At 36.0% G+C, this 25061-nt stretch overlaps 3 protein-coding genes across 6 annotated transcripts; 2 read left to right on the forward strand and 1 right to left on the reverse strand.

Annotated features, from left to right (window-relative positions):
- The first annotated feature begins 9938 nt into the window (after positions 1 to 9938).
- LOC143207563 (putative RNA-binding protein EEED8.10) lies at positions 9939 to 13655 on the forward strand. The gene is made up of 7 exons (XM_076421205.1): positions 9939 to 10181; positions 10268 to 10353; positions 10465 to 10592; positions 10674 to 10936; positions 11468 to 11967; positions 12066 to 12351; positions 13164 to 13655. Exons 1-7 carry the CDS (start codon positions 10124 to 10126, stop codon positions 13541 to 13543), a joined length of 1701 nt encoding a protein of 566 aa, XP_076277320.1. The 5' UTR covers positions 9939 to 10123; the 3' UTR covers positions 13544 to 13655.
- Positions 13656 to 14248: 593 nt separating this feature from the next.
- Positions 14249 to 23822, reverse strand: Dsor1 (mitogen-activated protein kinase kinase 1). Of its 4 annotated transcripts, none has more exons than XM_076421216.1 (9): positions 23243 to 23822; positions 22745 to 22820; positions 22413 to 22659; positions 22201 to 22313; positions 21987 to 22098; positions 17801 to 17977; positions 17440 to 17656; positions 17195 to 17361; positions 14249 to 17080 (listed from the first exon to the last, which is right to left on the reverse strand). In XM_076421216.1, exons 3-9 carry the CDS (start codon positions 22629 to 22631, stop codon positions 16964 to 16966), a joined length of 1122 nt encoding a protein of 373 aa, XP_076277331.1. In that variant the 5' UTR covers positions 22632 to 22659; positions 22745 to 22820; positions 23243 to 23822; the 3' UTR covers positions 14249 to 16963. The 4 variants fall into 4 exon arrangements, with proteins under 4 accessions (XP_076277331.1, XP_076277330.1, XP_076277329.1 ...); XM_076421215.1 differs by having other exon boundaries at positions 22413 to 22638; positions 23243 to 23821; XM_076421214.1 differs by having other exon boundaries at positions 22413 to 22638; positions 22745 to 23313.
- LOC143207560 (sodium/potassium-transporting ATPase subunit alpha) lies at positions 17948 to 22249 on the forward strand. Its single transcript, XM_076421201.1, has 2 exons — positions 17948 to 18797; positions 19010 to 22249. Exons 1-2 carry the CDS (start codon positions 18351 to 18353, stop codon positions 21617 to 21619), a joined length of 3057 nt encoding a protein of 1018 aa, XP_076277316.1. The 5' UTR covers positions 17948 to 18350; the 3' UTR covers positions 21620 to 22249.
- Positions 23823 to 25061: the final 1239 nt, after the last annotated feature.

Below are 25061 nucleotides of genomic sequence, written 5' to 3' on the forward strand. Positions count from 1 at the left end.
TTCTGGCACGAATTAAGTATTAAAATAGATTATGATTTATTTTTAGGACATTTATGATTTTACTGGAATGTAACTCAGTAGTACAGATTTCAACATTTTTTTCAACATACATATTATACATAATAAGCATACTTCACTTCACAACTGAAACTCCCACATGTTACAATTCATTTTATTTATAATAAAGAATGTTGATAATATCTAGAACGATTCATATGATTCATTTCATTATTGTATATTTAGGTAATAGGTTCGATACGCGGCAATAACCTAAAACTTGTAATATGTCATCTGTCATTGTTGCGTCCCTATCGCGCAAGCGCCACGCGTCGTCATTCGCCCCACTTGCTGGTCATCAGAGAAGGGGTACTGTATTCCCCTCTTAGACCTATGGTCTAAGATTCCCCTCGCGAGCAGTGCTGCCAGACAGTGTTCCGATTGAACGATTGAACCCACCGTAACTCGCGCATGCGCGGCCAAGACAGTAGCGTATCTACAATGACGCAGCAGAGCGGCCAGGGCCCTGATGCCTTGAGGCAGTTATATTGGGGGGAATGTACCGGTGTTATTAGCGGGACGACTGATGGACGAGAGACGTGACGCGGAACGTTAATATTTTATTATACAATGGCAGTTTAATAGTGAAAAAAGACTTTTTAAAAGTCTGTTGGGTGCTCAAGCTACCCGATTTCATCGAAATAGTTACGTTACTGAGGCTGAAATTGCCGCGCATGCGCGAGTTACGGTGGGTTCAATCGGAACACTGCTGCCAGATGGTTGTAAGCTCTCCTGTACCATCCTGTACACTGTACATCACTGTCATAGACATATATATGTCTATGATCACTGTACATCCTGTATCCAGTGATGCCAGAATCGGGGACGCGAGGACGCTTCCCCTCCAGCACAGGTTCCCCCTCTCTGACGGACCGTCCTCGCCGTAGCTTCTGCTGCGCACGCGCTACACACGAACGTACTTCTACTCTGCCCGTGTGAGTGCATGCTCGATTGCACGCGCGCTACACAAACAAGCGTACCTCTACCATGTCCGTGTGACTACCTGCTCGACCGAACGCGTCGGCGACGCGTTCCTTCGATTTTCACCAATTTTCATGTTGCCGAAGTTTCGGAAGCACGAGTCGGAAAGTCGGGATCTGGAGACGGCGCGCATTTGAATCCCGGGACGGCGCGGCGCGGCGCGGTGCACATTTTGCTATAACTTTTGATCTAAAAAAGATATCGAAGCGAAATTTGGACTAAATTTTTTTTTTAAAAACCGGGTTTAATGGTTCATCCTAAAATATGTTTTGTATTTCTTAAAAAATTTTTCTCGTTGATTTTTAAAGTTAAGGTAGTCCAGAAGGCCCCCAACACAAATTGATTTTTAGTCGAACCATGCTCAATAAACAATTACGAAAAAATTTATAAATATTCCACTTAATAGCACACATGATTGAGATTTTTTTCAGATTTTTCAGATTATGCAGACATGTTTAAAAAAATTGAAAATCTCGAAACATTCGAAGAAAATGCATATTTCGTATTGAACTTTTCGAGATACCAGTTTTATAAAAATTCATTAGTCCGATATTATTGAAACAATTGTCCTTAATTTTTCTCAGAATTTTTTATAAATTGTATCGTTGTTAAAAAATCAAAATCAATTTTTTCGATACTTCTTTGTTGATGTATTATGTAATACTGAATATTTTTATAATCAGAAAAATAATGTACAGACTTGATAATGCAATATAAAATATTTTATTTACGTTATATTTCAATATACATATGTGCATCACTCCTAACAATTTTGGTAATCACATAATTATTGTAACGACATTTTACATATATCAGGTCGTTAAGTATGAAACTAGACAAATAAAACACAAATTTCAAACACATTTGTCAAGTTTCATACATCTCCGGTTACGAAAATCGATTTTAAATGGTCCCTGCCTTTCTACAACATAACAAAAAAAGAAATTAGTTAAAGTCATGATTGCAAAGTATAGAATAAAATATTAATGTATAACTTTATAGTATAGTTTATACTTATCTTTTCTTTGAAGTCATTCTCTTGAATCTGCTAATATTGATTTTAAAACCAGCGCTTTTGGATTGGCTTAGCGAGGTGAGGGCGATAGATTTCTCGTTGGAATCAAATCAAGTTCCACTAGATCAAGTGGAGCTTGGTTCCAGATGCCACGATTATTTGGAAGAGGCAGTTAGGGATGGAATGGCGGAAGTTGAGGTGTTCACCTTAAAGAAAAATTGCTTAAGGTTTTATGTGACCTTATGCAATGAATTGAGAAATCGTCTTCCTCATGACGATATTTTCCTCAGACAATTGACGGTCTTCAAATCGCCCGATTCCCTATTTAACAGCGACAGAGATTTAACTTTTCAAAATCTCGTAGCTGTCGCTAATAAATTAGGGAATTGGAGTGCCGTAGATCTACAAAAAAAGTGGGACTTCTTGTACTACGGCACTTCCCGGTCGCAGAGGGACCAATGGTCGAATCTGTCTTTTGACGATATGTGGATAGACATCTGTAACCAAACAGACCCGAATCATGTTCTTCGTTTCCCCCTTTTAACTTCTCTAATAAACACGGTCAGATGTCTTCCGCACTCGAATGCCGAGGCCGAGCGAATTTTCTCTTTGCTTCCCGACATAAAATCTCGAAGAAGGAATAAAATAGGCGCTGGCCTATTAAATTCCATGTGTGTGGTGCGCACATCCTTGAAAGCTAGACAGGAGTCTAGTCGCACCATGTCTGTCGATGACAGACATTTATCCCTTATGTCGGGAAAGCATTTATATGAAAATTCATCGCCCTCGCAAAGTTATAATCAATTAACTTTGCACTCGTTTTCGAACTAATGAGGTCGTGTTTTCTTCGTTAATCGTTCGATAGTTTAGTTCATATAGTAAACAGCCAACAGTATGGATGAAGAGAGTGGAAGAGATGAGAGAAAGGATGAGCAGCGGAACCGGGGGTCCAGAGTGTGTGAATGAGTGAAGAAGAATGTGTGAGGAATGAGTGAACGGTGTGCTCTCTCTCTCTCTCTCTCTCGTGTTTAAGTGTAAATTTAAGTTAAGAATGAAGAGATAAGGAAGGTGAAGTTTGTAAGCGGAGCGGAGGTCCGCGTTTGTACCCCGAAATGGGAAATAAAATACTATTATTATTATTATTATTATTATAGTAAACAGCCTACAGTTTCTTTGTCGCGTTTTTAATACTTTTTAATGGGTTTTTAACATTTTTTTATCTTATTAGGAATTTATTTTAGTGAGTGACCATATTCATCGATAAAAAAGGATAAGTATACGTTACTATTTATATTGAGTCCTACAAGATTGCAATTAGAATTACGATTTTAATTATGTCTACTTTTTCTTTGAATATAGCAACGCTTGGGTGTCAGCGGTAATGAAATAGCAGATTCAAGAATGACTTCAAAGAAAAGCGAAGTGTATCGTTACATTAATATTTCATTCTGTAAGTACTTTGTACTTATAACTTTAACTATGTGTTTTTTTTATGTTGTAGAAAGACGAAGGACCATTTAAAATCGCGGTAACGTAAAATCAATATTAGCAGATTCAAGAATGACTTCAAAGAAAAGAGAAGTGTATCGTTACATTAATATTTCATTCTGTAAGTACTTTGTAATTATACCTTTGACTATGTGTTTTTTTATGTTGTAGAAAGGCAGGGACCATTTAAAATCGATTTTCGTAACCGGAGATGTATGAAACTTGACAAATGTGTTTGAAATTTGTGTTTTATTTGTCTAGTTTCATACTTAACGACCTGATATATGTAAAATGTCGTTACAATAATTATGTGATTACCAAAATTGTTAGGAGTGATGCACATATGTATATTGAAATATAACGTAAATAAAATATTTTATATTGCATTATCAAGTCTGTACATTATTTTTCTGATTATAAAAATATTCAGTATTACATAATACATCAACAAAGAAGTATCGAAAAAATTGATTTTGATTTTTTAACAACGATACAATTTATAAAAAATTCTGAGAAAAATTAAGGACAATTGTTTCAATAATATCGGACTAATGAATTTTTATAAAACTGGTATCTCGAAAAGTTCAATACGAAATATGCATTTTCTTCGAATGTTTCGAGATTTTCAATTTTTTTAAACATGTCTGCATAATCTGAAAAATCTGAAAAAAATCTCAATCATGTGTGCTATTAAGTGGAATATTTATAAATTTTTTCGTAATTGTTTATTGAGCATGGTTCGACTAAAAATCAATTTGTGTTGGGGGCCTTCTGGACTACCTTAACTTTAAAAATCAACGAGAAAAATTTTTTAAGAAATACAAAACATATTTTAGGATGAACCATTAAACCCGGTTTTTAAAAAAAAAATTTAGTCCAAATTTCGCTTCGATATCTTTTTTAGATCAAAAGTTATAGCAAAATGTGCACCGCGCCGCGCCGCGCCGTCCCGGGATTCAAATGCGCGCCGTCTCCAGATCCCGACTTTCCGACTCGTGCTTCCGAAACTTCGGCAACATGAAAATTGGTGAAAATCGAAGGAACGCGTCGCCGACGCGTTCGGTCGAGCAGGTAGTCACACGGACATGGTAGAGGTACGCTTGTTTGTGTAGCGCGCGTGCAATCGAGCATGCACTCACACGGGCAGAGTAGAAGTACGTTCGTGTGTAGCGCGTGCGCAGCAGAAGCTACGGCGAGGACGGTCCGTCAGAGAGGGGGAACCTGTGCTGGAGGGGAAGCGTCCTCGCGTCCCCGATTCTGGCATCACTGCTGTCCTGCATAACGACATTCGCCACATTAATGCGACCGTGCTGCCCTCTTACAATCTCGGACCTACTTAAAATTTTGCAGAAATCAGGACCGACGGGCCGAGGGGAAGCTTGTGTCGGGTTTGCGCCGAGGGAACGTTACGAGCCCTCACGGTCATAAGAGCCCTCCCCAGATTATAGCCATCGTGTGCGTTTTGCCCATTCAAGCGACGTTCGGCCCGTCTACCTGCGTCTACCAGACCCCGCCACGCCGGGCTCGATCTGTGCGCGAGGATCGCTTGGCTATCTGGGGCTTTTCCCATAAGACGCAATGTTAATTCTGGCACGAATTAAGTATTAAAATAGATTATGATTTATTTTTAGGACATTTATGATTTTACTGGAATGTAACTCAGTAGTACAGATTTCAACATTTTTTTCAACATACATATTATACATAATAAGCATACTTCACTTCACAACTGAAACTCCCACATGTTACAATTCATTTTATTTATAATAAAGAATGTTGATAATATCTAGAACGATTCATATGATTCATTTCATTATTGTATATTTAGGTAATAGGTTCGATACGCGGCAATAACCTAAAACTTGTAATATGTCATCTGTCATTGTTGCGTCCCTATCGCGCAAGCGCCACGCGTCGTCATTCGCCCCACTTGCTGGTCATCAGAGAAGGGGTACTGTATTCCCCTCTTAGACCTATGGTCTAAGATTCCCCTCGCGAGCAGTGCTGCCAGACAGTGTTCCGATTGAACGATTGAACCCACCGTAACTCGCGCATGCGCGGCCAAGACAGTAGCGTATCTACAATGACGCAGCAGAGCGGCCAGGGCCCTGATGCCTTGAGGCAGTTATATTGGGGGGAATGTACCGGTGTTATTAGCGGGACGACTGATGGACGAGAGACGTGACGCGGAACGTTAATATTTTATTATACAATGGCAGTTTAATAGTGAAAAAAGACTTTTTAAAAGTCTGTTGGGTGCTCAAGCTACCCGATTTCATCGAAATAGTTACGTTACTGAGGCTGAAATTGCCGCGCATGCGCGAGTTACGGTGGGTTCAATCGGAACACTGCTGCCAGATGGTTGTAAGCTCTCCTGTACCATCCTGTACACTGTACATCACTGTCATAGACATATATATGTCTATGATCACTGTACATCCTGTATCCAGTGATGCCAGAATCGGGGACGCGAGGACGCTTCCCCTCCAGCACAGGTTCCCCCTCTCTGACGGACCGTCCTCGCCGTAGCTTCTGCTGCGCACGCGCTACACACGAACGTACTTCTACTCTGCCCGTGTGAGTGCATGCTCGATTGCACGCGCGCTACACAAACAAGCGTACCTCTACCATGTCCGTGTGACTACCTGCTCGACCGAACGCGTCGGCGACGCGTTCCTTCGATTTTCACCAATTTTCATGTTGCCGAAGTTTCGGAAGCACGAGTCGGAAAGTCGGGATCTGGAGACGGCGCGCATTTGAATCCCGGGACGGCGCGGCGCGGCGCGGTGCACATTTTGCTATAACTTTTGATCTAAAAAAGATATCGAAGCGAAATTTGGACTAAATTTTTTTTTTAAAAACCGGGTTTAATGGTTCATCCTAAAATATGTTTTGTATTTCTTAAAAAATTTTTCTCGTTGATTTTTAAAGTTAAGGTAGTCCAGAAGGCCCCCAACACAAATTGATTTTTAGTCGAACCATGCTCAATAAACAATTACGAAAAAATTTATAAATATTCCACTTAATAGCACACATGATTGAGATTTTTTTCAGATTTTTCAGATTATGCAGACATGTTTAAAAAAATTGAAAATCTCGAAACATTCGAAGAAAATGCATATTTCGTATTGAACTTTTCGAGATACCAGTTTTATAAAAATTCATTAGTCCGATATTATTGAAACAATTGTCCTTAATTTTTCTCAGAATTTTTTATAAATTGTATCGTTGTTAAAAAATCAAAATCAATTTTTTCGATACTTCTTTGTTGATGTATTATGTAATACTGAATATTTTTATAATCAGAAAAATAATGTACAGACTTGATAATGCAATATAAAATATTTTATTTACGTTATATTTCAATATACATATGTGCATCACTCCTAACAATTTTGGTAATCACATAATTATTGTAACGACATTTTACATATATCAGGTCGTTAAGTATGAAACTAGACAAATAAAACACAAATTTCAAACACATTTGTCAAGTTTCATACATCTCCGGTTACGAAAATCGATTTTAAATGGTCCCTGCCTTTCTACAACATAACAAAAAAAGAAATTAGTTAAAGTCATGATTGCAAAGTATAGAATAAAATATTAATGTATAACTTTATAGTATAGTTTATACTTATCTTTTCTTTGAAGTCATTCTCTTGAATCTGCTAATATTGATTTTAAAACCAGCGCTTTTGGATTGGCTTAGCGAGGTGAGGGCGATAGATTTCTCGTTGGAATCAAATCAAGTTCCACTAGATCAAGTGGAGCTTGGTTCCAGATGCCACGATTATTTGGAAGAGGCAGTTAGGGATGGAATGGCGGAAGTTGAGGTGTTCACCTTAAAGAAAAATTGCTTAAGGTTTTATGTGACCTTATGCAATGAATTGAGAAATCGTCTTCCTCATGACGATATTTTCCTCAGACAATTGACGGTCTTCAAATCGCCCGATTCCCTATTTAACAGCGACAGAGATTTAACTTTTCAAAATCTCGTAGCTGTCGCTAATAAATTAGGGAATTGGAGTGCCGTAGATCTACAAAAAAAGTGGGACTTCTTGTACTACGGCACTTCCCGGTCGCAGAGGGACCAATGGTCGAATCTGTCTTTTGACGATATGTGGATAGACATCTGTAACCAAACAGACCCGAATCATGTTCTTCGTTTCCCCCTTTTAACTTCTCTAATAAACACGGTCAGATGTCTTCCGCACTCGAATGCCGAGGCCGAGCGAATTTTCTCTTTGCTTCCCGACATAAAATCTCGAAGAAGGAATAAAATAGGCGCTGGCCTATTAAATTCCATGTGTGTGGTGCGCACATCCTTGAAAGCTAGACAGGAGTCTAGTCGCACCATGTCTGTCGATGACAGACATTTATCCCTTATGTCGGGAAAGCATTTATATGAAAATTCATCGCCCTCGCAAAGTTATAATCAATTAACTTTGCACTCGTTTTCGAACTAATGAGGTCGTGTTTTCTTCGTTAATCGTTCGATAGTTTAGTTCATATAGTAAACAGCCAACAGTATGGATGAAGAGAGTGGAAGAGATGAGAGAAAGGATGAGCAGCGGAACCGGGGGTCCAGAGTGTGTGAATGAGTGAAGAAGAATGTGTGAGGAATGAGTGAACGGTGTGCTCTCTCTCTCTCTCTCTCTCGTGTTTAAGTGTAAATTTAAGTTAAGAATGAAGAGATAAGGAAGGTGAAGTTTGTAAGCGGAGCGGAGGTCCGCGTTTGTACCCCGAAATGGGAAATAAAATACTATTATTATTATTATTATTATTATAGTAAACAGCCTACAGTTTCTTTGTCGCGTTTTTAATACTTTTTAATGGGTTTTTAACATTTTTTTATCTTATTAGGAATTTATTTTAGTGAGTGACCATATTCATCGATAAAAAAGGATAAGTATACGTTACTATTTATATTGAGTCCTACAAGATTGCAATTAGAATTACGATTTTAATTATGTCTACTTTTTCTTTGAATATAGCAACGCTTGGGTGTCAGCGGTAATGAAATAGCAGATTCAAGAATGACTTCAAAGAAAAGCGAAGTGTATCGTTACATTAATATTTCATTCTGTAAGTACTTTGTACTTATAACTTTAACTATGTGTTTTTTTTATGTTGTAGAAAGACGAAGGACCATTTAAAATCGCGGTAACGTAAAATCAATATTAGCAGATTCAAGAATGACTTCAAAGAAAAGAGAAGTGTATCGTTACATTAATATTTCATTCTGTAAGTACTTTGTAATTATACCTTTGACTATGTGTTTTTTTATGTTGTAGAAAGGCAGGGACCATTTAAAATCGATTTTCGTAACCGGAGATGTATGAAACTTGACAAATGTGTTTGAAATTTGTGTTTTATTTGTCTAGTTTCATACTTAACGACCTGATATATGTAAAATGTCGTTACAATAATTATGTGATTACCAAAATTGTTAGGAGTGATGCACATATGTATATTGAAATATAACGTAAATAAAATATTTTATATTGCATTATCAAGTCTGTACATTATTTTTCTGATTATAAAAATATTCAGTATTACATAATACATCAACAAAGAAGTATCGAAAAAATTGATTTTGATTTTTTAACAACGATACAATTTATAAAAAATTCTGAGAAAAATTAAGGACAATTGTTTCAATAATATCGGACTAATGAATTTTTATAAAACTGGTATCTCGAAAAGTTCAATACGAAATATGCATTTTCTTCGAATGTTTCGAGATTTTCAATTTTTTTAAACATGTCTGCATAATCTGAAAAATCTGAAAAAAATCTCAATCATGTGTGCTATTAAGTGGAATATTTATAAATTTTTTCGTAATTGTTTATTGAGCATGGTTCGACTAAAAATCAATTTGTGTTGGGGGCCTTCTGGACTACCTTAACTTTAAAAATCAACGAGAAAAATTTTTTAAGAAATACAAAACATATTTTAGGATGAACCATTAAACCCGGTTTTTAAAAAAAAAATTTAGTCCAAATTTCGCTTCGATATCTTTTTTAGATCAAAAGTTATAGCAAAATGTGCACCGCGCCGCGCCGCGCCGTCCCGGGATTCAAATGCGCGCCGTCTCCAGATCCCGACTTTCCGACTCGTGCTTCCGAAACTTCGGCAACATGAAAATTGGTGAAAATCGAAGGAACGCGTCGCCGACGCGTTCGGTCGAGCAGGTAGTCACACGGACATGGTAGAGGTACGCTTGTTTGTGTAGCGCGCGTGCAATCGAGCATGCACTCACACGGGCAGAGTAGAAGTACGTTCGTGTGTAGCGCGTGCGCAGCAGAAGCTACGGCGAGGACGATCCGTCAGAGAGGGGGAACCTGTGCTGGAGGGGAAGCGTCCTCGCGTCCCCGATTCTGGCATCACTGCCTGTATCTGTATATTGTATATCAACACAGATGATAGTGGATGGTAGTGAGGTAGTGTAGTTAAATATTTTCTGATCATACATATATGTATCCTGACTCATAATACATATTTTTAAACGTCAAATAAAAATATCGAACGATAATTCGTAACAATTTGTAACGAGATAATATTATTATAAGTAGAACAATGACTTTTACAAATCTATTGAGTGACTTCTATTGTAGACACCTCTACACGAAAGAGGGTAATTATAATTACACATTACTTTATTACATAGTTGATATTATTAATATATTTGACTATGTAAATCTTAATTTTCTTGTGTTGTAGATTTAAGTAAATGTAAGTATATTTCTGAAACAACCGATGATGGTATGCCAATTAAGAAACTATTCATCTGTAATTTGGCAAAAAGGGTTTGTATTTATATTTCTCATATTATATATATATATATATATATATATATATGATCAACGATTATTTACGATTATTTTAACATATTATATTCAAGATATTTGCTTCCCTAGACCACGTACAAAGATCTCATTAAACGGTTTTCTACGTATGGAAATGTGCAAAGTTGCTTCGTAATAAGGAATCCAAGAAAAAGTAATGTTGCTTTTATTACTTTTGATACAGTGGAATCAGCTGTGAGGTGAAAATTAAATAAAAATGAAGATAAAATTATACCGATCAGGGATTTGTGGTACTAATGTGGTATTACAATAATCCATAGAGCTAGAGATGAAGTCATTCAACTGCACAATAAATATTTAAGAGTGGAACCAGCAGATTCTTGGCATCAACCAGATAGCATAGGATATCAATACTATAACAAAGATGGGCAAACATCTGATAAGAAACAGTCGAATGAACAATGCTATCAAAACTTGGTTCAAAGTGACATTACAAAGGATAGCATTCAAATATTAAATGATGATTGCTTGATACATATTTTTCATCAATTGCCGATCGTAGATAGAATTAGAATAGAAAGAGGTAAGAACATAAAAGTATGTTAATGATTCATACTATTTTTTTATGCTAAATACAGAGTAAGGAGCATAACTGTTTTCACACAAACGACTTGAATTTCTCATTGTAAGGCTAGAAGAATTAGTTTAGTAAATGAATAAGTAATAAATAAGTTTTTTGAAAAAATCTATTTCGTCGGAATTCTGATAAACAATAGCAAAAAATTAATATATACGAGTTTACGAAACACGTCTTTTAAATTTTAGTTGTTGGTTCAGCTAAGAAAGTTGTAAAAATCAATTTTTTGTCATTGTTTATCAGAATTCCGACTGAATGCATTTTTCCAAAAAACTTATTTATTAGACGTCATTTACTAGAATTAGTTTTCTTCGAGCCTTACAGAGAAATTTATGTCGTATGTCGTGTATGGTCCATTGATTTGAAAAAGTTATTCTGATTTAAGAATACCGTGTGGAAACGCAGTTATGCTCCTTACTGTATTTTAATAAAAACAGACTACCGATTATAAATCGGTATATTTCAATACTTACACAGTGTGCAAAAGATGGAGAGCTTTAGTTCAAGAATCATGGAGCAGTGTTAAAAAACTGGATCTCTTATGTATGCCAAATTCACTTTACTACTTGGTAACCAATACGACTATTCTTCGTAAAATACTATTGCGATGTGGTAGATTTTTAAATGAAATCAACTTGTCGCAAACAAAATATTTAGTACCGAGTACATCGACGGTTGTTGCAAAATTGTGTCCCAATTTACAAAAAATCGATGTCACAGCTCTCACTATTACCTCAACTGGAATCAATTCGCTAACTAATCATTGTCATGACATTACGAAGCTCAGCCTTAAACCAGCCCCTTACAATTGTGACAGAGACTTGCAAAACTTATTTGAAGTAAATCTAAAATTACGATATGTTAAAATCGTCAGTGGCCAAATATCTGGAAATTGTTTATTATATTTACCTGTGGAAACAATGGAAGAAATTGTTTTAAAGAAGTGTACGTGTCTCCAAGAAAAATGTTTATCTCAGGTAAAGCAGATCTAAACTTGATCTACAAGATTTTTCCAAATCAAAAAGTATCATCTTGATCGATATAATATGTGCCTACTATTTATATTTTTGTTCAGGTATTTGAAAAATTGCAGAATCTACGCAGCCTTACAATCGACAGATGCTATTATCCTTATGTTAGTACATTACAAGCTATTAGTACACACTGCAAAAACCTGAAAATATTGAATCTCTTGGATGCTATCGAAGTGGACCTTTTATCGGTTAACGATGATATAGTACAAAGTATACAGTTGCCTAATCTTGAAACCCTAACAATCAATTGCAGTACGCTTGTTACCAACGAATTTCTCAGTAATGTAGTATCAAAATGTCAGCAACTTACTTACGTAAATATCGCTGGTAAGTTGAATGTTTCAAATCTATACAAAACGTTAAAACGTTAAATTTAATTTATTATATATTATATCAAAAAAACATTTAACTTGCATGCCTACCACAATCACCACACTAACTCCTAAACTATGCATCGCATAATTATTAATTATGCATTCAACATGTTGTATACACAAAAGTTGCATGAGTTTGTGTCAGTGGTTCTTTTTTGATAATGTATATACTTATTTTTATATACTTTCCTTATCAAGGCATTTAGGAATTTAAACAACAATTTCGTTTTCATTAATGGAATATTAATACGTATACTTTTTAAAATGAAATCTATGAAATAATGTATCCCCATTTTTATTCAGAATTTCACATTCTTTCTAATCTAATCCTGAAAAATATAACATTCCAATGAAAAACAGAATAAATTCGTCCTCTAAATCTTGTATGGGATCTTTACTTACAAAGAAAGAGATACAGTTATTATATTAGACAGCGAATTTTATGCATTTATGGCAAAAATGAGTAGGTGCAATTTCAAAAAGTAAAACCATTAGAAAAATTTCAAAATACTGCTATATTATCTTCAATCTTCAATTAAACGTATGAAGAAAGAATATAAATTTCTATTTCACTCCAATTTCTTGCAATTCGCTTAGAAAATTTTTTTTTTTTTTTATAAACATCCGCTGTCCAGTTATTGTATGTACACAGTGTACAGCATTCTTTCAATTGGCAAATTATTTGCATTTACTCTTGTTTAGGCCCCTCACTTTTCATATGCATACGTCAAACATATATTGTAGATATTTTCTGACATGTTGCAGGGTGTAAACTCGTGACAAGTGTTGGTATAGCAGCCATAGCAGCATTACCAAAATTGGAAACATTAATAATGAATTATTTGTATCAAGTATCAGACACGGATATGCGGAATGTGTGTAGTTTGAAGAAATTAGAGTGTCGTGGATCTAATTTTACAGACACAACAATGGTCGAACTTTTAGCTTCTGCATCTCAATTAGAATTATTGGATTTAACGTTCTGTCGTGGAATTACAAACGTAACTCTGAAGGAGGCTGCTGCAGTTACTGTAAATAGAACTAATAACATACTTCTGAAAATTTTCGTCGGCGAGACTGGAGTAAACTTAAACGATTTTAAGGAAGTCTCGCCGTTTTTGCAAATAGTCAACGTAATCCTTTAGGTGAGATCATTTTTGCATACAGTTTGCGTCACAATGAAATACCCTGTAATGGTTTTATAAAACTATGTATTTTTCCAAAATAAAATTTATCATGTTTTCTTTCATGTTTCAACACGAATCTTATAATTACATACCTACTAGATCTTCAAATAACAAGATTACATTTCAATGTAGGATAAATTTATTCTTTGCATAATTACAACATTTAGACAGTAAATCGGCGATACAACGGCAATTATTATACACAAATTTGTAACAAGGAATATATCCATATAGTATTTATAATAAGTGCCAGAAGTAATCGTTCCATCGACATTTAATAAGATTCACTGTTTTGTGTATTGGGCTTTCCTTAACTGTTATTTTACATTCCTCTTTTTTTCTTTTTTTAACAGAACTCTGATATTAAACATGATCTTAGTTTACAATATTTTCTGTATATATGTATCAATATCGTGAAAGTCGTGTCTTTAGTAAATAGCGTTACGCACATCATCATACATTAGATGTATTGTATAAACATAATACGAAAAATCAGTTCTTGGGCCTCTTACTCCGAAGCACATCGGTGAGCATAGTCTCACCGTGCTTGCAAACATCACAATATGCTCGTAGTACTATCCGATATTTTTTAAAGCCAAATCGGGAAAGGCTAAACAACTATATTTCTCTTCTACAAAAGAAAAAATGTGTATGAATAAGTGAAACTGATTGTGTGTGTGTGTGAGAGAGAGAGAGAGAGAGAGAGAGAGAGAGAGAGAGAGAGAGAGAGAGAGAGAGTTAGATTTTTCATATAACATGTGTAATGAATAGATAGATGTACATGTTTAATGCATTTTACTTACAATTCTCAATTAACTACTTACTTTATTGCGATATTTTCTAATGTAAGGAGATAACGAAATCTATAACCTTTGCACATATAACATAGTACGAATGTTTATATTAGCATTATGTATACTATATATAGATATAGATATTCTTTGCCCGTACATTACAATGAGAAGCAATAATCTACATACGTCCTAAATTATACAATATTAAACATTTCATTATCGCGATGCAGACAAAGTAGAATTCAATTAAGAATGAAGAAACAAACGCGTACTTTTGAGAGCGGATTATAACAACGAGATTAATAACATCCGAATTTGACAAGTTTTCATTTGAACGTAAATAGTCTCAATTAAGATTGTTAAGATTGTTGATATTAAAATTTCACTGAACCATCTTTCTCTTATTTATCTGTTATAAAAAAAAAGTAATTAATATTTTCTAATTACGTTTACATGTACTCGAGTACATGTAAACGCAATGACAGCCAAGCGAGTGGCTATTTTTCGAAATGTAATTCACAAAAATTGCACAAGAAAGACTCTCAACGCATAGCTATATATACAATAGGTACAATTGTATATGCGTATACATATTTACTTATATCATGTAAACACATGGACACGCATGAAAATTATGTTATCCATTGCACCTCTTAAGTATGACATTTTAGATCACACGATACATCATGACAATTTAACGCATATTTGCAAAGATATTATACTATTTTAATGTACATTAGAAAGAGATTGAGATTGATACTTGGAAAAAGTATCTTTTGCTTTTAGAAATTGTTTCAACTCCTTCGATCCCTCAGCGTTATCGTATCAAATCCGATATTCCGACTTTCCAACGTAAAATGTCGCATAAATCATAACTTTTAATAGAGCTACGATCTTCGATTGTTCGTTAACTTAATTTTCGCTATTATATTCGACTGAAACTAATTTTCACAGACACAATTTAAAATTGCAATATTCATTCAAATGAAAAAATGTATGTGACCTACAGACGCAATTAAATTGCATATAAGATTAATGTCTTCATTTTACATAAATGCTATATTTCTGTAGATAGAATTTGATAAAGTAGATGTATTACGAAAAATTAATTAATTTACGTAAGTTGAGAATCCTATTACACGAAGAATAAGTATATGTATGATAGAAAATATCAAAGCATAATATCAGTGTGTTTTGTTTATTCCAAATATATGTAAGTACTTATAATGAATAAGTGCCAAGTGCTAAATTGAAAAATTTATAGATCTGTACAGTCGTGTGCAAACGTCAGGTTGAAGGGAGGGATCAAAGTGTCCTTGTTTACGACGCGTAATAGTTTCATATTAATTAATGGTAAATAAAAAAATACTTCAGGGTTATTCTTAAATTGCACAAGACACAATAATACGCTGTTTAAAATATATTATTATGAATAAACACCCCCCAATTCTATGGCAAAGTTTTTGCCATACAATAATGTGTATCATAGACAGTAATTATTGTGATTACACGAAGTACACATATGTATATGTTCAATACTTTTACAATCCACTACTCGAAACACTGTTTTATTTCATTACAGTTTCCAATCGCGTCGAATCGTGGATTAATCGCTTGTAAAAAAAATAGTATGGCATTCTAGTAATAATGGAACAAAAGTGTTTTTTTTTGTTTTTTCAATGGAGTTAAAATTAATGCTCCATACGAATGTCAGGTACAAACGTTATACTAGTATGTAACTCGATTTCTAGTTAACAATTCTTTTGTTCGAATTAATGTTCTCGTAAATTCGATGCCCATTTATGTATCCTAGTATCATCATAGGGAACACAATTTGCCCATGAGAGTACAATAATGTTAAACTTATAACGATAATCGTTCATCTTACATACTTTCAACAAAAACATAAGACAATAATAAAAAATACGTCTAAGAGAAATAAAATCCAAGTACAGTGACGTATTTTATGCAAATACATATTGTATATGTTTGAAACACGTTTTCGTATTTCGTAATATGTATGTAGAGTGAAATTAATTACATCTCGAACATGTTCATTTCTACGTGATTTTTACGTCGCGACTTTGAAATTTGACCGTACAGTACAGATGAAAATAAACGAATATGTCTTATCCATCCATGTCTCTCTCTCTGTATCCTTACTATTAAAATGAAAATGACTACAATCTTCTAACGATTAATTTCGCCTATTTAAAAGAAATTATATCAGCGGGGCACCGCGTATCAAAACATACCTTCGTATTTAATATACCTTTATAGTACTTAACTCTATGCCCTATGGCCCTATGCGATGGATGTTTTTACCGAAACACTAGTTAATGATCGAACAATCATACATCAAATTTATTCTGGCTAGCAGCACACCAGCAAACTACAGAAAATAGTAGTCTATTTTCAAAATCGCGAATCACTTTCAATTTAAAAATTATTATCAAAAGAAAAAATAGTGTTCATGAACGCCACTGTGTCTACATACTGACCAATTGAACGAAAAGAAACTGAAATTCATTTAAGAGTACTGAACGTGTATATAGGTAGTCAAGTATGTAAGAGTAACATTTATTCAGGATTGTACGTTCGCTAAACGTGTTGGCGTGGTTGGTTGTAAATCCATTGTACGACATACCCATCCGGCAATATCCACGTTTTCGGATTCGGCTTTCTTTATCCATTCATGGTTCTAACGATAAATATAAACAAAAAGATCAACAACACATCAGCTATAATACACGAATTTGAAATAAATTAAAATTTATTATACACCCCTACAACAAAGTAATTGTACGCTACTTACCATCAATGTCTTTAAGTCTGCTCTCTCAGCAGGGTTTTTCTTTAAACAACGATCAACGAAATCCGTGAAAGCATCGCTGAAGATTCCAGCTGGCAGTTTTGGTGGCGGTTCGTTAACAATGTAATCCAATAATTCAAATATAGCCATTGGTCGTGGACTACCTGTGTCTGAATGATTAATTCGTATTCAAAATTAGACAGAATTTATATAAGTGTGGAACTGTTAAGGGAACGCAAAAAACTAACTATGTCCAGGTGACTGTGTTGGAGTGGAAGCATTGTTGGTGGTGGTGGTACTAGTGTCTGCAGGTGGTTGTCCCGGTGGAGTGCTAAATATTGTAGCTAAAGTTTTCTCATCCGGTGGTGGAATTGGATACATTCCGATAGCCATCTCTACAAGGGACAGTCCTAGTGACCAAATATCACTCTGTACAGAGTAATGTGTGCCCTGAAGTCTTTCTGGCTGAAAAGAAGAAATCAGCGCTAATAAACAAGATTTTTCGTTTTAGAAATAACAATCATCTTATAATCTAGTCGATAACAATTGATATCACCGACGAGATATAAGATTATATCTCGTCGGTGCTGATATACAATAACTGCTTACCGACATATAACTTCTTGTTCCAACAAATGAATTAGCCATAGAGTCTATTAGTTGACCGGATACTCCGAAATCACAAATTTTTATTTCTCCAGCACTGTTCACCAAAATGTTGCTAGGTTTCACATCTCTATGCATAATTGCATGTTTATCTCGTAGATAGCTCAGACCTTTCAACACCTATAAGGATATCCAATATTATTGCACTTTATTTCATCATTTCTTAACCTTCTGTGGAGTCTCTGAATTAAAAATGTATTTTCAAGTATTATATTTTTTACTTTGATATTCTTCCTTTATCAACAAGATCATTATGATGGTAATTATTATAAAATCGAATACATTCAATATACATATGTATTTATGTAGCGTATGTAGAAGGATGAAAAATCATGAAACCAAACCAAGACAAATTGGCCATGATTGCGATTTCTAAACAATTGAATTTTGAAAATATCCAGCCAATATTCATCAGCTGCCAAACTGCCAAACTGCCAAACATGTCGTAATTCGTAATTTACTTAAAGCTTACGTGTAATTTCATTTAATTACAATGCAATCAACATCTAAACATTCAACCACACATTTGGAGCATGGTGCTAAGAGGAGGAGGACTACCACCAATGAAATAGAAGAACTCCACAAAGAAATAAGTACTAACGATCATATGATTCCATTAAAAAGATTGTGCGAGAAATTAAACACTGACGTGAAAAACGGTTTAACGGAACAACATGCACGTGAAGTTCTCGATAGGGAAGGACCAAATGCATTATCTCCACCGAAAGAAACACCAGAGTACATAAAATTTTTGAAGTGTATGTTTCATGGATTTGCTAGCTTATTATGGGCTTGTTCGATATTGTGTTTTATCTTATACGGTGTTAGTATGCTAACCGAAGGCAGTGGTGGTGGCATTGATATATTTGGTGGTATCATAGTTATGGTCTGCATAATCTCTGGTGTATTCGCCTATATTCAAGAGAGTAAGAATTTAAAGGTAATTAAGCAAATTATATGTATGTATACAATACTAGTAGTAGATAATTTTAGAAAATGAATAATTACCAGAGAACCCGAAAATCGGGTATCCCCGATAGATTTTCGAGAACCTGTGTCCCAGTCCCGACCCGATATATTTCCGGGTTCTCGCACACCTCTAACAGCAAAATTACTAATGACGAGTATGTGATACCAAATGTGATCACACAGGTGATGGAATCCTTCGAGAAAATGGTACCAACTTTTGCTGTAGTAATACGTGACGGCGTGAAACAACGTGTAGCAACTGAAAACCTAGTTCGAGGTGATTTAGTACTCTTTAAATTTGGCAATAAAATACCAGCTGATATTAGGATCATAGAGTGCAACGGATTAAGAGTTGAAAATTCGAGCATCACTGGCGAAAGTGAAGCAGTTGTTAGAACCAATTATCCTACAGACGACAATCCCTTGGAATCAGCGAATGTTGCCTTTTTTTCATCTTTTGCTGTTGACGGCGAAGGTAAAGGTATAGTAACTGCTACCGGTGATAAAACCATGATAGGAAGATTGGCTGGTCTGACATCGAAGCTTCTAAAAACTGAAACTCCAATAGCTAAAGAAATTAACTATTTTGTTCAAATTATTATTACCATTGCCATAATATGTGGAATAATGTTTTTCGTCTTATCTCTAATCATAGAGCCGAATATAATAAAAGCATTTTCCTATCTACTTGGCATTATAATAGCAAACGTACCCGAAGTTCTATTGGTAACTGTTACCACAAGCTTGACATTGACAGCACAAAAAATGGCAATGAAAAACTGCTTAATAAAAAACTTGGAAGCTGTAGAAACGCTTGGGTCCACTTCGACAATTTGCTCCGATAAAACAGGAACACTGACACAAAATAAAATGACCGTGTCCAATTTATGGTTTGGTCACACAAGATACAATTTTTCACTAGGAGAATATCTGGGTGTTGAAAAGAACTTGTTAATGGAAAAACCAGCTTTCAATATTTTCATTAAGGACGCTACCCTTTGTTTACGCGCTGAGTTTGTTACAGAATATACCCTACTAAAACCAATCGATGAACAGGCAATAGTTGGCGATGCTTCGGAGACCGGAATACTTAGATTCTGCGAGCATATACACGACACAAGAGCATTTCGTGACAAACATGAAAAGGTTGCCGAAGTACCGTTCAGTTCGAATACCAAATATCAGTTATCGATACATAAAGATGAAAATGGATATGTAATGATTTTGAAAGGTGCACCAGAAATATTATTGGACAACTGTACTCATATACTAACTACAGAAGGACAGACTAATGAAATGACACCGCTCGAACAAGTAGTATCTCGAAGAGCCTGTGCAGAGCTGGGTTACTTGGGTCAACGTGTGTTAGCCTATTGTGATCTTCAACTACCTAACGATATCTACGGGCCTGATTACAAATTTAATACAGAGTCTTCGAAGACATATAACTTTCCAACGAAGGGTTACAGGTTCGTCGGATTTATTAGTTTAATAGATCCTCCCAGACCAGCCGTACCCGATGCTGTGAGGAAATGTCGCACAGCTGGAATTAGGGTAATAATGGTTACAGGTGATCATCCTGTAACGGCAATGGCAATAGCAAAAAAAGTTGGTATCATTAGCGAGGGGACTGCAACTAGATACGAAATGGAAATACTGCAGCAAAGCAGGGCAAGCTTACAAGTGTCAAGTGCGGATACACAAGCGACGATCATCACCGGTACCGAACTGAGGAGTATGAATGCTTCAGAATTGGATGACATTCTAAGGAACTATCAAGAAATTGTGTTTGCAAGAACATCCCCTCAACAAAAGTTATATATAGTGGAAAGTTGTCAAAGATTAGGAGAGATAGTTGCTGTAACCGGCGATGGTGTTAACGATTCACCTGCACTGAGACAAGCAGACATTGGTATAGCTATGGGTATTACCGGTTCGGATGTTGCGAAACATGCAGCAGATATGATTCTTATGGACGATAATTTTGCAACTATTGTAACTGGCATCGAAGAAGGTAGACTAATATTCGATAATCTTAAAAAGTCAATCGCATACACATTAACGTCTAGCGTTCCTGAGATGCTACCTATGTTAAGTAGTCTCATATTAGCCATTCCTCTTCCATTCATTCTTGAAATGATTCTATGCGTAGACATTGGAACAGATTTGCTTCCAGCGATTGCGCTGGCATACGAAAAAGCAGAATCTGACATTATGCATCGCGCACCACGGAATCCACAACACGATAAACTTGTGAACAAACGTTTAATATCTGTAGCCTATGGACAAATTGGCATGACACAGTCTCTGGCTGGCTTTTACACCTACTTTATGATCCTAATGTTAAATGGCTTTTTACCCGATCGTCTATTAGGATTAAGATTAGAGTGGGAGAACAAATCCATCAATGATTTACGAGATTCTTATGGTCAAACATGGACATACGATACAAGAATGGATTTACTGAATGAAGCTAGAACTGGATATTTCTTATCTATCGTTATAACACAACTCATAGATTTAGTTATGTGTAAAACACGGGTGAATTCAATCTTGCAGCAAGGAATGGACAATTGGTTCTTGAATTTTTCATTCATTTTTGAAATTATCTTAACCGGTATGATACTCTATATACCGGGAACTGTAAAAATATTTAAGACTATGCCTTTAAGTATTTACTGGTACTGGCCCTGTCTACCTCTTGGTTTAATTCTTTGGATTTACGATGAAATAAGAAGATTATGTATACGTAAATTTCCTGAAGGAATTATAGCACAGGAAACTTATTACTAAGTATTTCACATAATATAAGTTTGCTTCGCATTTCATTCATAATAGCATATTTCTTATTCATTAGTAAAAGAATGTTCCGATATTGTTGGAAACCACCATGTTGGCACAGTCCCCTTACTACGAATGATATAGAAACATATTTATTCCAACGACCACCAAGGAAACTAAGAATGAAGAAATTGATTTGTTTATAGAGTATAGAGCATGCTTACGATTTCTTTATTGTATTAAATAACTTATATAGTGAAAGTATAAGAAAAAGTATAATATAATATCTCCTCATTTTGGACTATGAACGTGTTAATACACAAGTAAATTACCTCTGAACTGTTTATAGAAAATATGTGGTAGCAGTTAATTAACTTACCGCAGAAGTAATCGTACTTAATATAGGTTCTGGAATTCGGCCAGCTTTCTTTAATATTAAATCAAGAGATCCACCATCCATATATTCCATGCATATACTAATTTCTCCATCGCTAAATAGTTTAAGTAATAAATATACTGTATAAATGTACAACTACTATTATATGTATTTTGATTATGAATTTCATTGATTTCATTTATGAAGAAAAGTTTACCTGTAAAAAGCACCGTAGAAACCTACTATGTGGGCAAAATTACATTCATGAAGAACTTTTAGTTCCCTAATTATTTGCTTCTTTATAGCAGGTTTAACTTCTAAATGTATTAACTGAAATATCATATTCATTATTGTTAAATTAGTCACTATCAAATATCATTAAATTCTACTATGAATAAATATATAATAATAGTTATAAGCCACACACACCTTTCTAGCCATTATAAGTCCATACTTTTTATGTCTCACTTTCATTACAACGCCACCGTTACCAGCACCGAGTTCACCAAGTTTTTCAAAATCATCGGCACACAATTCTCCGACCTTTTCCTTTTGTCCTAAGAAGCTTTCCAATCTTTTCCTCTGTTCCTCGTCCATTTCTAATTCTTCTAGCCTCTCTTGGATCGCATCTATACTCATTTTACCCATAACTCCGCTGTAATTGTAACAAACATAACTGTGTCAGGTAAATCAAAATAGAAACATAATATCGACACTTTACTAAACTGAGGAGATCTATCAGAATAAGAAAAGCCAATTACTCTGGTATCACTGGTGGCTCAGAATATATAGGCAGCGGCGGTACTGGTGGAGACGGTGAAACAGCTGGTACTGGTTCTATCGAGCCAGGAGGTAATGTTAAATTTAATTTATTTTTTGACATTTGGTAATGTCAACTGAACACCACTAATACACAATCTTTCTGCGATCACACTTGCTGACGATATCTTTAAAAATTACAGCACGTACTGATCAATTAAATAGTTTTGTAGTTGAATATATATTAATCTACGTATATTTTTAGTTTTACTTCTTTTTAATCACAGTATTACTGTCAAATTCGTTCTCATTGCGCGAGGTGCGTACAAAAGTCCAAGGAATAGCCTTAATTTAAATTGTTGTGAAAATGCAATTGTCGGGATTCGAACTGTCAAATTTTCTTCTAGTAAATCACTTTTGGTAGAACACGAAGGAATGTAGACTCAGAGTCAAAAAATTGTCAATTTTCTAAGAATGACTAGGAAATTAAGCAAACGCACATATTTTTCGCAAATACTGTGCAAATAGGAAGAGGTTATACTAATCTTCCCGGGAACAATCAGGAACAATGACGGACCAGTGATGTGATTGAGGCCACCTTTTCTCGCGCATGCGCGACCGAAACAGTAGCGTATCTACGATGAAGCAAAAGAGCGGCCAGAGCCCTAGCGCCCCGTGGCAGTTATATTGGCGGGAGTATACCAGTGTTATTGGCGGGACGACTGATAGACGAGAGTATATATATATATTATTATATATATTATTCAGTATTTTGAATACTGGTAAGGTTTTGGCAGTTTTCCTTACCCTAGCAACAAATGTTGGTATTCTTTAATTGATTCTGCCAAATAAAGTATTTTCTTGTTATATTATGTATTATTTTGTGTAATTATTATAGCGCTCTTTCCCTATCCCATCCTCAAAATAAAGAATAAGTTTTAATTATGTTAAATTTTAATATTTCGTATGTATAGACTAGTAAATTTTTTAAAGTCTGCGTGGTGCTCTAGCTACCCGATTTCATCGAAAAGGTTACGTCCCTGAGGCTGAAATTGCCGCGCATGCGCGAGAAAAGGTGGCCTCAATCACATCACTGTGACGGACTCACAGCAGCCACACAGCTCTACATGGCTCTACACAAGCTCACACAAGTGCACAGCAGTGCCTAGTGCCTATTTGAAAATTCACCACATGACCACACTACCTCTGTGTGCATCTGTGTGATAGTGTGGTACTACCATAGTATTCAATGGTATTACATACCACTACATACTGGTAGGAAGTGAGAGTGAGTGAGAGTTGACCATGGCTCGCTGCGCCCCCACCAACTATCGGTTTGCGAGTGAGATAGATATACAACCAGCCGCCATGACAGGCTTCAACGTTTCGTACAGGCCACGCCGGCGGCACAGCCGCGCAGTCTATCTCTATAAGGCTATAAGTCTATGATATATAGTATCAGTGATGCCATATGAGGGGAGTCACTGGGAGTCACGCTGAAATCAGTGATGCCGAAATCGTGGTACTGTGGTACTGTGTGGTACTAAGCCGTGGTACGAGACCCCCCCACTATGACCTACCGTTGCCCCTACTGGCCTTCTCCAACTCGCTCGCGCGCTACACTCACCAACGTACCTCTCCTATGTCCGTGTGCGCTGCTTGTGCGCTTGCGCCAGCCACAACAGTGATGCCGAAATCGTGGTACTGTGGTACTAAGCCGTGGTACGAGACCCCCCCACTATGACCTACCGTTGCCCCTACTGGCCTTCTCCAACTCGCTCGCGCGCTACACTCACCAACGTACCTCTCCTATCCGATAGGAGTATCCGTTGGTGAGTGTAGCGCGCGAGCGAGTTGGAGAAGGCCAGTAGGGGCAACGGTAGGTCATAGTGGGGGGGTCTCGTACCACGGCTTAGTACCACAGTACCACGATTTCGGCATCACTGAGCCACAATCTATTCTTAGCACTTTCCATGCATTGCTTTACGGAAACAAAACTGAAATTCGGCCGTCGAGCGATTGAATCATTCAAGTGCACTTCAGTGCACGACTGAAATTCATTTTATTTATAATAAACAATGTTTATAATCTCTATGTGGAACGATTCATTTCATTAAGTATAAGTACATGATAGGTACGATACGCGGCAATAACCTAAAACTTGCGATATGTCAATTATGTTTGTCATTTCATCGTTTCATCGTCGTGTCCCCATCGCGCACGCGCAACGTGGCTCCCATTCGCCCCACTCCGCGCGACCAGTCTACGGATAAGCGGACCCTACACCACCCTACACGGTCAATCAGGAATGACAGTCTG

The sequence above is a fragment of the Lasioglossum baleicum genome, chromosome 3, assembly GCF_051020765.1.
Source record: "Lasioglossum baleicum chromosome 3, iyLasBale1, whole genome shotgun sequence".
Classification (NCBI taxonomy): Eukaryota; Metazoa; Arthropoda; class Insecta; order Hymenoptera; family Halictidae; genus Lasioglossum; species Lasioglossum baleicum.